Genomic DNA, 15,016 nt, shown 5'->3' on the forward strand with positions numbered 1-15,016 from the left:
GCTGTAGGAATTTGGGTATCTCTCTCTTTCGTGCTAATGTTTACTGCTAATTGCAACTCTGAAGACGACGTTCTCCAACCTAGCAACGATTCTTTTGGACAAAGGACACCTATCCCAAGATTCTGATGAGAGTTCATCGAAAAGTAAGAACTATTTATGCTGATAATTCATTGTTCTGTTGAAAAAAGTAAAATGCATGAGACGCCATTTCTGGCAGTGTAGCCTTGCGTTATCGCAGCCTGTATTGCGCAGTAAGGTTAATTTTAAAAATGTAATTCAGCGATTGCATTAAGAACTAATTTGTCTTTCAATTGCTGTCCAACCTGTATTTTTTTAGTCAAGTTTATGAATAGTTTTCGATAAGAATAGGTGCCGTTCCAAGATGGCGCCGGACAGATTGCTTGATATTTTGGACACTATTCTCAATGTATAAGCACGATTTGTGCCGCTAAATATGCACATTTTCAAACAAACTCTATATGAATTGTGTAATATGATGTTACAGGACTGTCATCTGAAGAATTCTGAGAAGGTTAGTGAAAAAATTTATATATTTTGGTGGTTTATACGTTATAGCTATTTTTGCCTTGAATCAATGCTGGTGTGATGTTCGCTATTGTGCTAAGCTAATATAACGCTATATTGTGTTTTCGCTGTAAAACACTTAGAAAATCTGAAATATTGTCTTGATTCACAAGATCTGTGTCTTTCATCTGCTGCACGCTGTGTATTTTTAAGAAATGTTTTATGATGAGTAATTAGCTAATACACGATGGTCTCTGTAGTTATTCTAGTCGTTTTAGTGAGAGTTGTGATGGGGGCTGCAATGGTAAACTATGATTTATACCTGAAATATGCACATTTTTCTAACAAAACCTATGCTATACAATAAATATGTTATCAGACTGTCATCTGATGAGGTTGTTTCTTGGTTAGTGGCTATTTATATCTTTATTTGGTCGAATTTGTGATAGCTGCTGATGGAGTAAAAAAAATGGTGGAGTATGGAACTGGTGTCTTTTGCTAACGTGGTTAGCTAATAGATTTACATATTGTGTCTTCCCTGTAAAACATTTTAAAAATCAGAAATGATGGCTTTATTCACAAGATGTGTATCTTTCATTTGGTGTCTTGGACTTGTGATTTCATGAACATTTTATTATATGATATCCCTGTGGCTTTAGGCTAGGCTATGCTAGTCAGCTTTTGTGATGGGGGGGATCCCGGATCCGGGTTTGGTAGGCGTTAGAGGTTAATTCAAGTATGCAGGCACCTAGCACTGTTGTTTGATTAGCATTGTTTCTGTAGCACATGAGATGGAGTTTGCAAAAGCTAGTCAACATTTAATAGAGAAGGTTTGTGGCACTGCCTTTCCATCTACCAGAAGACGGTTAGGCCTATCATTAGCCATGTCTTAACTTGCTTCAAAGGGCAATTCTTTTGATAAAGACTTACTCATTATGTGTTCTCCTGTTCTTTCAACTTTTTTCCAATGTCTACCAACCAAAGGTATTATCCTAATCATATTAGCAAACCATGATAGTTTCTGCATCTTTGAATCCCCTCCTCTTTCTGAAGGAAATTTCCACCACTGTCCATGAAACCGCTTGTATGTGCGGTGCGCATTTTAGAAAGCTGTTTTCCCGCAAATTGCATTTTGGAACATTCACCCGTTGGCCTACTGCCTTGTGTACATGCTACGCCTACAATGTGAATAAATAATAGATTATCAAAATGTTAAACTAAACATTCCGATCTGTTCCACCAGTCCTATTAATTGATACGGCGTATACCTCCACTAAACTACTTTGATACGCATCAATGGGGATTATTAAGAAGTGAGTCTACGCAATGCCCACTGAAGAACGCGTATCTGCGTATACCCTCCACTACACCACTGACCTCATCCATACAGACCAAACAGCGGAGGTAAATCAATACCGGGACTGATGACACCTGCTACCGGGGTTGAGGATGGCTTTCTATCAACAAGTCGCCGGGTACTTAATAGTTAACGCAAACCAGCTGTAATCAAATTGAATAGCCTGACGGTAGTTAGTTACAGTCTAGTCCCGATAATAGTGTAACGACCCTGGGTTTATAAGCGCGGAAATCGACTCTGCCGCACGAGCATGCTTTTGCGACACAGTCGGTAGCGCGCCGGACCTCGGGCTCGAAGGTCGAGGGTTCGAGACCTGCTCCATGCCGTTTCATTACAATATGTTAAAATAATTAGGTATCTACACAATATCTACCAATTCTAAAGGTGTAAATTCGGTCAACAGAATCTCCGTCTGTTATAACAACGATCCTAATGATGCCCAAAGCGAACCTCGTGGAGATACTGATGCTGACAGTGTGTGTGGGTCTTAGGTACGTGAATAATGGACATCCATTACAGCCATCTGAACCATGCAGCGCTGCGTGAGAGAGAGAGAGAGAGAGAGAGAGAGAGAGAGAGAGAGAGAGAGAGAGAGAGAGAGAGAGAGAGAGAGAGAGAGAGAGAGAGCGCGCAATCCTAGCCAGCATAAACTACGCACAGTAGATGACAGCCGTTATGTCACATCTGGCCGCGCGGCACCACGCACATCCTCTCGAACTCTTTGCCGCGTGCGTCCGCTGCAATTATTTACAGGTGAATGACTACCCCGAGTCCCTGCCTTTATCTCTCGTAGATGGAGTTTAAAGAGTCCGTTCTCACCTCGGGTCCCGTTAGTGTCCCGTTCCAGTCTCGTGCTGTCCCGGTAAAAATAACGACGGAGAGGAGAGGGAGGAGTGGAGAGGCGGACAATCCAGCCTTCAAACCAGTGCTGCGAACGCGACACGCTGCTCTCGCGATAGCACGCCCGTTTTCCCGATCGCTCTCTCACAGTAAGTGACGTCACTGTGGGACTAAACGGCTCCCGATCGCCCTCTCCTGGTCAATGAGCTGAACTGCCTCTATGATACTGTATGAATGACGTCATGACGATACTGTAGCAGAGCAGACCTGATTTCTAATGTGTTGAGGGATAAGATAAATTGAAAATAAGCAGAGCTCAGTAAGCAGGATTTCTGTACACGGAAAGGTTTATTGGTAAATACAGTTTAATCCAGGCTACATGTCCTACTGTCAAGGTTATTGTCTTATTATCTTCATCACTTTCTTTTCCCCCTTCATCATCACCATCGCCTTCATCGCCTTCATCATCACCATCACCTTCATCGCCTTCATCATCACCATCACCTTCTGTCTCTTCTCTTCTCTCTCTTCAGCCATGTATGTTTCATGCAAATAAATACACATCAACATATGTGTGTAAATACAGCTGGGTTGTGTGTGTGTGTGTGTGTGTGTGTGTGTGTGTGTGTGTGTGTGTGTGTGTGTGTGTGTGTGTGTGTGTGTGTGTGTGTGTGTGTGTGTGTGTGTGTGTGTGTGTGTGTCTACAGCTCATCCGTCTCTCCGTCAAAGGGCAGCATGTTGTCCAGCTCCATGTGGATGTGTGAGTTGTCCTCCGGGTTACACACCCAGCCGATGGGGGTGCGGTTGAACGAGGGGCGGGACCTAATGTCCCCCTGCAGGGAGTGGAGGGACTCCGCCTCCACCTGGGCGAATGGGATCTCGGGAGGCTCGAAGTTCAAGTGGCCTCCCCCGTTCTCGAAGCCGCCATAGGGCAGGGCCGTCCTGTCAATCAAATATTAATATCATTATGTACAGTATACTTGGTAGTTACATCAGCAGATTGAAGGCCATGTCATAGCTGACATACACTGAAGACTGTAGGTTGAGGTTCTCAGCAGGTGTGTGTTACCTATTGAAGCTCTTGAACTTGGGCATGTCGTGGGGGGTATGTGGTCCAGCCATGTGGTGGTGCATGGTAGAGGTCAGGGACTCGTCTCCCCTCATGGCCCGTTCCCACGGCGACACGTAAGTCTGCACGTACTGCTGTCTCTTCTTTTCTATCTCCGCCTCCTTATCCTCCTCTAGAGAAACACAACATCATCTCACTCCCTCCATCCACAAGTCCTCATCGCACACATGTTGATATCAGACCAGGGTTCAACACGTGTCAATGTCAAGTACTTTCACATACTTGAGGTATGCTTGATTTAGCTGGGTACAGTGGAACTAATGGAACGTAAAAGTGCATAGTCCTACCGTGCTCCAGTTCCTGAGTGAGTGGTGGGGCTGTCGTCTCACACCCCAGCGATGGAACCAGCTGCTGGAGATTCTGCTAGAGGAGGCAGGACACACAGTCAGATGAGCAGACTCACACACATGCACACACGGGCACACACACAGACACACACGCACAGCCAGATCAGTGTGCAAAGACACACACAGACCTCCCCTTCCCCTCTGTCTCCCTGTCCTCACCATATTCTCGTTGGTGACGATGAAGCGCTCCACTCTCTGCTGCCTCATCCGGAACATCTTGGATCCCTTGTTGGTCAAAAGAGACAGTTCCTCCAACATGGTGTCTTTAGGAGTGTTGATCTTTGTGCCCAGATCAAATTCGGACGCCTCAGGGTTTGACTCTTCATCTATAGAAGGGGGAAACACAGTGTCAGGCACTGGATGAGATGACATATCATTTACTGTACATATCCATGAAAGCATTGATTCCAATGCTAAGTTCACACTACACTACAGTTTCCCCTTTACAATATAAAGCATTTTGAGCACTGGAAACGCGCTATATTTATCTCATCAATTATCAATCAATATTATCTTCCCAGTCCGATATTAACCTTTTATACCCCCCATCGTCTAGTCTAGGCTCCACCTCCTAGGCTCTGTAGATTTGAAAATGTAGATAGGTGCATTCAATATGGCGCAAATTCTAACTAACATCTCTGAGTGCAAAGTGGAAATATTACCATTATACATCATCCCTCTATCTCTCTCTCTCTATATATATATCTCTCTATATATATCTCTCTCTATATATATATATATCTCTATATATATCTCTCTCTCTATATATATATATATATATATATATATCTCTATATATATATATATCTCTCTCTCTCTCTATATATATATATATATATATATATATCTCTATATATATCTCTCTCTATATATATATCTCTCTATATATATCTCTCTATCTCTATATATATATCTCTCTATATATCTCTCTCTCTATATATATATATATATCTCTATATATATCTCTCTCTATATATATATATCTCTCTATATATATCTCTCTCTCTCTATATATATATATATCTCTATATATATCTCTCTATATATATATATATCTCTCTATATATATCTCTCTCTATATATATATATATATCTCTCTATATATATATCTCTCTCTATATATATATATCTCTATATATATGGTTAAAGTACAAAAAGGGAAAATAAATAAACATAATATGGGTTGTATTTACAATGGTGTTTGTTCTTCACTGGTTGCCCTTTCCTTGTGGCAACAGGTCACAAATATTGCTGCTGTGATGGCATACTGTGGTATTTCACCCAGTAGATATGGGAGTTTATCAAAATCGGGTTTGTTTTTTCGAATTCTTTGTGGATCTGTGTAATCTGAGGGAAATATGTGTCTCTAATATTGTCATACATTTGGCAGGAGGTTAGGAGGTGAAGCTCAGTTTCCACCTCATTTTGTGGGCAGTGTGCACATAGCCTGTCTCCTCTTGAGAGCCAGGTCTGCCTACGGCGGCCTTTCTCAATAGCAAGGCTATGCTCACTGAGTCTGTACATTGTCAAAGCTTTCCTTAAGTTTGGGTCAGTCACAGTGGTCAGGTATTCTGCCATTGTGTACTCTCTATTTAGAGCCTAATAGCATTCTAGTTTGCTCTGTGTTTTTGTTCATTCTTTCCAATATGTCAAGTAATTTTCTTTTTTTTTTTCTCATGATTTGGTCAGGTCTAACTCTGTGGGGTCTGTTTGTGTTTATGAACAGAGCCCTAGGACCCGCTTGCTTAGGGGACTCTTCTCTAGGTTCATCACTCTGTAGGTGATGGCTTTGTTGTGGAGGTTTGGGAATCGCTTACTTTTAGGGGGGTTGTAGAATTTAACGTCTTTTTTCTGGATTTTGATAATTATTTCGTGTTTTACGTTGTACACGGATGATATTTTTGCAGAATTTTGTATGCAGAGTCTCAATTTGATGTTTGTTCCATTTTGTGAATTATTGGTTGGTGAGCGGACCCCAGACCTCACAACCATAAAGGGCAATGGGTTCTTTAACTGATTCAAGTATTTTTAGCCAGATCCTAATTGGTATGTCAAATTTTATGTTCCTTTTGATGGTGTTGAAGGCCCTTCTAGCCTTGTCTCTCAGATCGTTCACAGCTTTGTGGAAGTTACCTGTGGCGCTGATATTTAGGCCGAGGTATGTATAGTTATTGTGTGCTCTAGGGCAACGGTCTCTCTCTCTCTCTCTTCCTCTCTCTCTCTCTCTGTTTCTCTCTATACCTCCAAACCTCTCTCTTTTTTCTCGCTCTCTCTGTCTCTCTCTCTCCCTCTCTGATAAAAGTGTCAGATGTGTTTTACAGACGGCTGGCTGCTCTCCTCTCGTCCCCATAAAACATTCTCTTCATCATCCACTAGACACCCTCTGATATCACTCATAACACCTCGAGCCCAGCCACATCACACGCACACACACACACACACACACACACACACACACACACACACACACACACACACACACACACACACACACACACACACACACACACACACACACACACACACACACACACACACAAACACACAGTCTTGTACAACTAATCTTGTGGACACACACAATTCAGTCCCATTCAAAATGTTATTTTCCCTAACCCTAAACCTAACCCTAACCTGTACCATAATCTTAACCCTAACCCTAACCTTAACCCGAAAACCTAACCTTAACCCTAAAACTAACCTGAGCTCCTAACCCTAACCCTAATTCTAACCTTTACTAATTCTAATCTTAACCCTAAACCCCCTAGAAAAAGCATTTGACCTTGTGGGGACTAACAAAATGTCCCCAGTTGGTCAAATGTTTGTTAATTTACTATTCTTGTGGGGCCCCACAAGTATAGTTAAACACGTCCACACACACACGCACGCACACACACACACACACACACACACACACACACACACACACACACACACACACACACACACACACACACACACACACAGCTTCAAACCTGGGAGCTGGCAAAGCAATCCTGTGCAAATCAGGTGTGTGTGTGTGAAGCACACTCTCTCTCCCTCTCTCTCTCTCTCCCTCTCTCCCTCTCTCTCTCTCCCTCTCTCCCTCTCTCTCTCCCTCTCTCTCTCTCTCTCTCTCTCTCTCTCTCTCTCTCTCTCTCTCTCTCTCTCTCTCTCTCTCTCTCTCTCTCTCTCTCTCTCTCTGTCTACCGCACCTGCTGTCTCGACATGGTGTCTCGACCTGCTGTCTTGACTATGAAAAGCCAGCTGACATGTATTCCTGAGATACTGACCTGTTGCTCCCTCTACAACCACCGTGATTATTATTTGACCCTGATGGTCATCTGTGAACGTTTGAAAATCTTGAAGAACGATCTGGCAATGGCCATGTACTCTTATAATCTCCACGAGCACAGCCAGAAGAGGACTGGCTACCCTTCAGAGCTTGGTTCCTTTCTAAGTTTCTTCCTAGGTTCCTGACTTTCTAGCGAGCTTTTCCTAGCCACTGTGTTTCTAATTCTACATTGCTTGCTCTCTGGGGTTTTAGGCTGGGTTTCTGTATAAGCACTTTGTGACATCTGCTTTATAAATCATTTTGATAGATTGTGTGTGTGTGTGTGTGTGTGTGTGTGTGTGTGTGTGTGTGTGTGTGTGTGTGTGTTTGTTTGTGTGTGTGTGTGTGTGTGTGTGTGTGTGTGTGTGTGTGTGTGTGTGTGTGTGTGTGTGTGTGTGTGTGTGTGTGTGTGTGTGTGTGTGTGTGTGTGTGTGTGTGTGTGTGTGTGTGTGTGTGTGTGTGTGCATCATACCATCTTGGGTGATGTTGGTCAGATCAGTAATGATCTTGTTGACCTTCTTCCTCTTGTTAGGGTGGGCGGAAATCGAGAGAGGCATGCCTGCAGCCTACACCAATCAGAAAGACACAGTTAAAATGACCAACCAATCACAGACTGTTGATTAGAAGGATGATGATGGTGATGACGATGGTGGGTCATTTCCCCTCCTGTGTCACAACTAAAGACTGGGTGGATGGTCACTTCTGTCCATCTGTTTGCTGAATCACAACACCATTAGACTTAAGGGGAGGGGGGTTCTAGGGAGCCATTGCTCTGTGGCTCTGGGCCTTTGAGCGGCTGGTTCTGTGGGTCTATATTCCATACTGTAGTTGATGTAATTGGTTTAATCTGTTGTAATTGAAGCTCCAGCTGGAATCCTGCACACTGCAGCTATTATTACTACATGTTTCACAGCAATTCTGCTGAGTGTCACTGTTACCACTCACACACACACACGCGCGTGCGCACACGCACACATCACATACCCACTGACACACATACATACTGACACACACCACAAACGCATACACACACCCTGATCACACCAGGGTACCCTGGGTAGAGACAGGGAAAGGTGGGAGAATGCAGGGTTTATGGAGCTCCTGATGGGTTAGCGTTGGGAAAAGTCTCCCAACTTCAGGAGGACGTGAGGCTGAAGGCCTGAGGGTCTGAGGGTCCTGTTACCCCGAGCAGAGGGGCTTCTATCCCCCTCACTATTCCTGTTTTAGCTGCAGATAAATCTCCCGGGAGGACAGCTGACAGGGAACGTCATCAGTCAGCACATTCCCAAACACACACATCCCGATTCCCGAAACACTCAGCTCATCCCCTAGAACTCCCAACATAATCTCTCATGAGACGTTCACGTGCTGACGGACGTTTGGAGTTCTGACTGGTCATTTTTTTTGTACGACCCTCCAATTCATATTTACAAGTGGGAAACTCTGCGAAAATATTATTATCCGAGTTGCAGATTCGTGGCATTTCACCACTGACCTCTGACCTTTTCAACCAAAAGATGAAGACAAATCAGGTTCTGACAATTACAAACTGGATAATGTAGCTAGTTTGTCATATATTGTAAAATATGTCATATTGTCAATATTAAGCAAGCTAGCTAACTTTATTATTAGCAACGGTAGCAAGCATATCTAGAAAACTATCTAGCTAACTACCCAGTTAGCACATGTGGTTCCTTGTAAAACAAATGTTTTTGGTTTTTGGTTTCACATTGGTTGTGGGAACGAAGCAATACATTTCCTGACCGGTAAAATGTAAGGTTTTCTAAATGTTCTGAGAACAGAAGTAAGACTTTTACCTGTTCTGGGAACTTTTATTTTTAGGTTGCATGGAGTTTCTAAGAATGTTTAACTCTGGTTCAATGAAAGTTTTCCAGGGAGGTTTTATTATCACTCTGAGAACAGAAATTATGAACGCTTTGAAAACGGAAATTATAGATTATTTGGGAGGTTTTTGAATAACTTCCACTTAATGTTTCCATAAGACTTTAGATAACACTGCTAGGTTATTTAGTTTCTTACTCCACGCACAGATAAGACAGATGGAAATGAATTCCCTTAGGCATTAATCATCTGAACACTTTCCTTTTTTGTTATGACAAGGCATCAGTGAGGTTTGAACCTATGATCTTCTGTTCTCTATCCATGAAATTAGTCCACTGCGCCACCAGGGCTGCATGTGCACAGACAGCTGAATTCTGATCTTTTGCCCAATTATTGACAAAAGTACTGATCTGATTAGCCAAATGACCAATTAGTGGAAAAACGATCAGAATTAGGCAGCTTGTGTAAATGCAGCCCAGGATGGAGTTAGCAAGACATGTATTTTTTACTCCTACAAAGATGCTCATTTTAGTCTATTCAAACAGACCCCATTTCAATGGAAACAATCACTCATTAAGATCAGGTGTGGCCAATTAGTGGGCGTGGCCAACACACCTGAACACTCAACAAGATAGAGGATAGAGAGAGTTTTGTTGACACTGAGAACGGAATGTATATGTTTTTAAATAACATTCTAACAACATTCTCTGAATATTACTAAAGATTTCTTGTGGTTTTTAATTGAAAGTTTTCTTAATGTTCTTGGAACAAATTGAGAACATGACTTTAATAGAACCATGAGAAAACCAGTAGGAAACGTTATGCTGAAGTACTGAAATTCCCACAGAAGAACGTTGTTTTTTTAACGTTCTCTGAACTATTTGAGAACATTCCCAATGTTAAACCAGTTGAAGAACGTTCCTAAAACATTACCAAAATGTAAATTAAATATAACCATGTTTGAACTTTTAGGAAATGTTCTGTTAAAATAATGAAATACCAAGAAAATACTGTTTTTTTGTCAAGTTTCTTGAATGTGTGGAGAATGTTCCAAAACCAAGTAACTATCCTGCACCATTCCCAGAACGTTGTGGGAATGTTTATGCAAAATAACCACAGGACAACCACGCTCTCACCAAGCTCTAAGAAACATGTGGTTCTCAGAACGTTATGTGTTAGCTGGGTAAATTATTATTGGTTGAAGAATTGTTCTGATTTTAGAAGCACTTGAAATCAATCATGTCGGACTTACAACTCCGAGCACATGAATGCCTCATCATACCACCGACAAACCCACTCCAGCCTGATGGACATGAAATGTGAATGGTTTGTACCCGATGAGTGTTGAAGAGTATAAATTGCAAAATGCATGCAGCTACTAGCCAATAATTAGAAAGCGATGTAAGTTGATACCATACCATTAATACATGAATTCATGTATGCTGTGATATATATGACATGCTGCCGTACGTGGAGGACACATGATACACTGACGAGGACTTTTCCGCCTGAAACAGCCCAGCAAAGCCCAGCCTAGCACAGTGCAGGCCTTGCATGGCATAAACCCATGTTGAATCAAATCTAAAACCAGTAGATCGCTCAATTCACTCCTTAACAGTGAGCTTGTCCGTACCTGGCTGACAATTAGACCTACATCAGTCCATTATTATCACCCCCAGATAACCCATACGTGTGTGTGAGATAATAGTGTGTGTGAGATAATGCCATTTAGCAGAAGCTTTTATTCAAAGCGACTTACAGGAATGTGTGCATACATGTTATGTATGGCTGGTCCTGGGAAATGAACCCACTACGGTGGTGTTACAAGCATCCGGCTCTACCACCTGGTAGGAGGTGATGTCACAAATGTAGCCTTACCTCAGGAGAATTCTCAGGAATTAGAGAAGAAGAAAAGAATGTTCAAGGAGGAGAAGAAGAGTTGAAAGTATTCCAGAAAGTGTCCCAGCGCCTACCCTCCTGTACACCCAAGAGACAGTGCAGGAGCTGGGCTATGGAGGTCTGGGTGGGTGGGAGCTGCTTAAGGGTCTACGAGGAGACTGATATTATCTCTCAGATGCTCCTGGGGTCTATGTATACACCAGTATAGAGCGGGGGGGGGGGGGGGGGGGGGGGGGGGGGGGGGGTTGAAGGGGGTAGTGTGAAGAGGGAGGGAGGACAGAATAGTGGATAGAGAAAGATAATCACTTACCCTCCTTCCCTTCGCTCCCCGAGGACTGTGTTTCTCTGGACACTATGAAGTGTCCAGTCCACCTGTTTATACCTTTAGAATAAACAGGTGGCGGTGTCCCCATATCACTCAGATCTCTGTTACACAACTGACCACATAGAGAGAGAGAGAGGGAGAGAGAGAGAGAGAGAGAGAGAGAGAGAGAGAGAGAGAGAGAGAGAGAGAGAGAGAGAGAGAGAGAGAGAGAGAGAGAGAGAGAGAGAGAGAGACAGAGAGAGGGAGAGAGAGAGAGAGAGAGAGAGGGGGAGATAATGAGATATGGGTAGAGAGAGAGAGAAAGGGGGATAATGAGATATGGGTAGAGAGAGAGAGAAAGGGGGACAGAGTGAGACAGCGCTAGTGTCTAATCATCAGTAGAGAATTTACTACTTTATTATTACTTTAATGACCTACTTCAAGCTAACCCTCAACCCTGTCCTCTAACCCCTGACCCATAAACCTAGCACCAACTCTAGACCTGACTCAGATTTATCAGAATGTATGGCATAACTGAAGACCTATGACTGCAGGGACTGGATAGTAGCCCCATGATGGTGATCAGGTAGTGTTTGATGTCTTCACTCTGATCACATTGTAAAAAATGAGTCAGTGTTTAGAGTCCAGCACTCAGCACTCAACCAGATGACTGGAGATCAACAGGACTAAAAATAGGAGAGGCCCTCCTGGTAGTGTGTGTGTGTGTGTGTGTGTGTGTGTGTGTGTGTGTGTGTGTGTGTGTGTGTGTGTGTGTGTGTGTGTGTGTGTGTGTGTGTGTGTGTGTGTGTGTGTGTGTGTGTGTGTGTGTGTGTGTGTGTGTGTGTGTGTGTGTGTGTGTGTGTGTGATTAGCATTAGTGTTTTCTCCTCAGACACAACATACTTGACATTGTTTGGGGTTATTCATCCCAGTCTTTCCACCACTCACCTGAGTCATGCGGAAACGGCCATTTTGCTTTGCAGCAGAAGAACCCTGACACACAGCCCTCACCTCACCCTGGGATCGGATGAGGCTAAACGTTTGCGGCTAAAGATAGCGATCCAGCATGGGGTAGGTAGGGTTTCACAGCTCTGGCAAGGTGACTGACAGAACACGGGCAAGGAATTTAGAACACCCTTTACAGGAAGCGCTGCAAAACTGTCTTCAACATAGACATGATAATAAAACACCCATGAAGGCAGCTAGCAACCTTCCCTTGGTGAAAGGGTTTGTATGATGATATATTCATCCCTTACAGAAAAAAACACACTATTTCACATGTGGAAAATCACATGATTTCACATTAAATTTCACTTTTTTTTCACATGAACACGTGTTTTTGGAACATTTCACATGATCACGTTTTCATATGTGTAGTTACGTGATATCACGATGCTTCGCATGTTGTCACATGTTATCACATTAACGTCACATAAGATCACGTGTGAGCACATGAACACGTGTTTTTGTGTTCACATGTGAAACTCGTGGTTTTTCTATAAGCGATCCATCATAACCCTATGATGAGACTGCGACTGAGCTCACTGTAATAATTAAGCAACATTACCACCTTGTGGATGACGTTAGGAACTGTCCCAGATAATGATTATAATATAACTCCTACCTACCTCGTCTCTCTTACCCAGTCCTATTGGTGGTGGGCATGATGCTGGAGACATAGGCAGAGACAGACAGACAGACAGCTGGAGAGTTTCACGTCTGTTTTTATTTCTCTGAACTACAGAACACCAACTGAACAGCTCAGCGCTCACATCAATCAGACAAAACCTCCCTGCTATCTCCTCCCTTCCTTTCCCTTCCCTTCCCCTCCCTTTCTCATCACAATAAGGAAGTGGAAAAGGCAAAGGAAAAACCACCAAATTAACACATCCTGATACAGAGGGTACTACTGTGCAATGCACTGACACATTTATATGAAGCAAGAAAGAAAACACAGGCTATTTCCTAATATTCATAATAATAATATTCTCACAATAATCATCATCACAAAAATAACATGAAAAAGAAGCGGTTGGCAATGCGTGCCGGTAGCTTCAGAGATGAGTACAGTATTGTTCTCATATACAGTCAGCTCTTTGGTTCAGATTCAGGCCTTCATGTGACCAACTGGATTTTGAACCCGGGTCGCCTGCACTCCCCGACACTGTATTAGACCGCTTAGCTAAAGTCATAATGGAAGCACACAGCAGGCATGTAGTCCATCCTTTTACAGGTCAGCAATAGTCTACAGTTTGTCTTAGGACGGATGTTCTAGCTTCTCTCCTCTCATCCATCTCTCCTCTCATCCATCTCTCCTCTCATCCATCTCTCCTCTCATCCATCTCTCCTCTCATCCATCTCTCCTCTGCTCTATCTCTCCTCTCATCCATCTCTCCTCTCATCCATCTCTCCTCTCATCCATCTCTCCTCTCATCCATATCTCCTCTCATCCATCTCTCCTCTCATCCATCTCTCCTCTCATCCATCTCTCCTCTCATCCATATCTCCTCTCATCCATCTCTCCTCTCATCCATCTCTCCTCTCATCCATCTCTCCTCTCATCCATCTCTCCTCTGCTCTATCTCTCCTCTCATCCATCTCTCCTCTCATCCATCTCTCCTCTCATCCTTCTCTCCTCTCATCCATCTCTCCTCTCATCCATCTCTCCTCTCATCCATATCTCCTCTCATCCATCTCTCCTCTCATCCATCTCTCCTCTCATCCATCTCTCCTCTCATCCATCTCTCCTCTCATCCATCTCTCCTCTCATCCATCTCTCCTCTGCTCTATCTCTCCTCTCATCCATATCTCCTCTCATCCATCTCTCCTCTCATCCATCTCTCCTCTCATCCATCTCTCCTCTCATCCATCTCTCCTCTCATCCATCTCTCCTCTCATCTATCTTTCCTCTCATCTATCTTTCTTTAGAACATCCTCACTTTTATCTGTTTATCATTCTTTATTTTCAACTTTATTCTGTCGTTCCCAACGCATTCAATTTTGTTTTATTAAACTACATATCAAGTCCCATTTTCTCTCCCTATCCATGTCTCTCGCTCTCCTTGTCTGCCATTTTAGATCACGTCATAAAATACTTATTTTACGTTAATATTCATATATTCATACATATCAACTATATTCTATATCAACTATACATCAAATAATATTTTTATCAGGCGAAGCAGAGGAGGTCAAATTATCAGAAGAAGAAATGGTGATGACAAGGCTGGTGTGAACCAAGAGCTACAATGGTGTCCAAACAGGAAGTCAATAAAATAAAGAATGTGATCAAGAAAACCCCAGACCAAAGACATTTCAAAGTATTCAAACAGGTGGGTAGTGGATAGACTTCTGATTTTCATTCTTGGGTAAATTATGCAATGCACAATACTAACATCTCTTTTGGACTGACAAAGACCAATACTTTGCAATAAACCATACAGAACAGCTAGCACATAATGTGA

General features: G+C 42.8%; 1 protein-coding gene across 1 annotated transcript; it reads right to left on the bottom strand.

Annotated features, from left to right (window-relative positions):
- Nucleotides 1–3,423: 3,423 nt before the first annotated feature.
- LOC120045433 (myozenin-1-like) lies at nt 3,424–8,065 on the bottom strand. Its single transcript, XM_038990314.1, has 5 exons — nt 7,981–8,065; nt 4,358–4,524; nt 4,139–4,214; nt 3,792–3,963; nt 3,424–3,664 (listed from the first exon to the last, which is right to left on the bottom strand). The coding sequence occupies exons 1-5, from the start codon at nt 8,063–8,065 to the stop codon at nt 3,424–3,426; spliced, it is 741 nt and encodes a 246-aa protein (XP_038846242.1).
- Between the last annotated feature and the right edge of the window lie 6,951 nt (nt 8,066–15,016).

This window comes from Salvelinus namaycush, chromosome 4 (assembly GCF_016432855.1).
Source record: "Salvelinus namaycush isolate Seneca chromosome 4, SaNama_1.0, whole genome shotgun sequence".
Taxonomy (NCBI): domain Eukaryota; kingdom Metazoa; phylum Chordata; class Actinopteri; order Salmoniformes; family Salmonidae; genus Salvelinus; species Salvelinus namaycush.

Excerpts from the sequence above, each read along its gene's own strand:
- LOC120045433 (XM_038990314.1), bottom strand. The coding sequence starts at position 8,065 with ATGCCTCTCTCGATTTCCGCCCACCCTAACAAGAGGAAGAAGGTCAAC. Across the intron at positions 4,215-4,357 it reads TCGTCACCAACGAGAATATG|CAGAATCTCCAGCAGCTGGT; the intron begins GTGAGGACAGGG and ends TGCCTCCTCTAG. Across the intron at positions 3,964-4,138 it reads CACTCAGGAACTGGAGCACG|AGGAGGATAAGGAGGCGGAG; the intron begins GTAGGACTATGC and ends GTGTTTCTCTAG.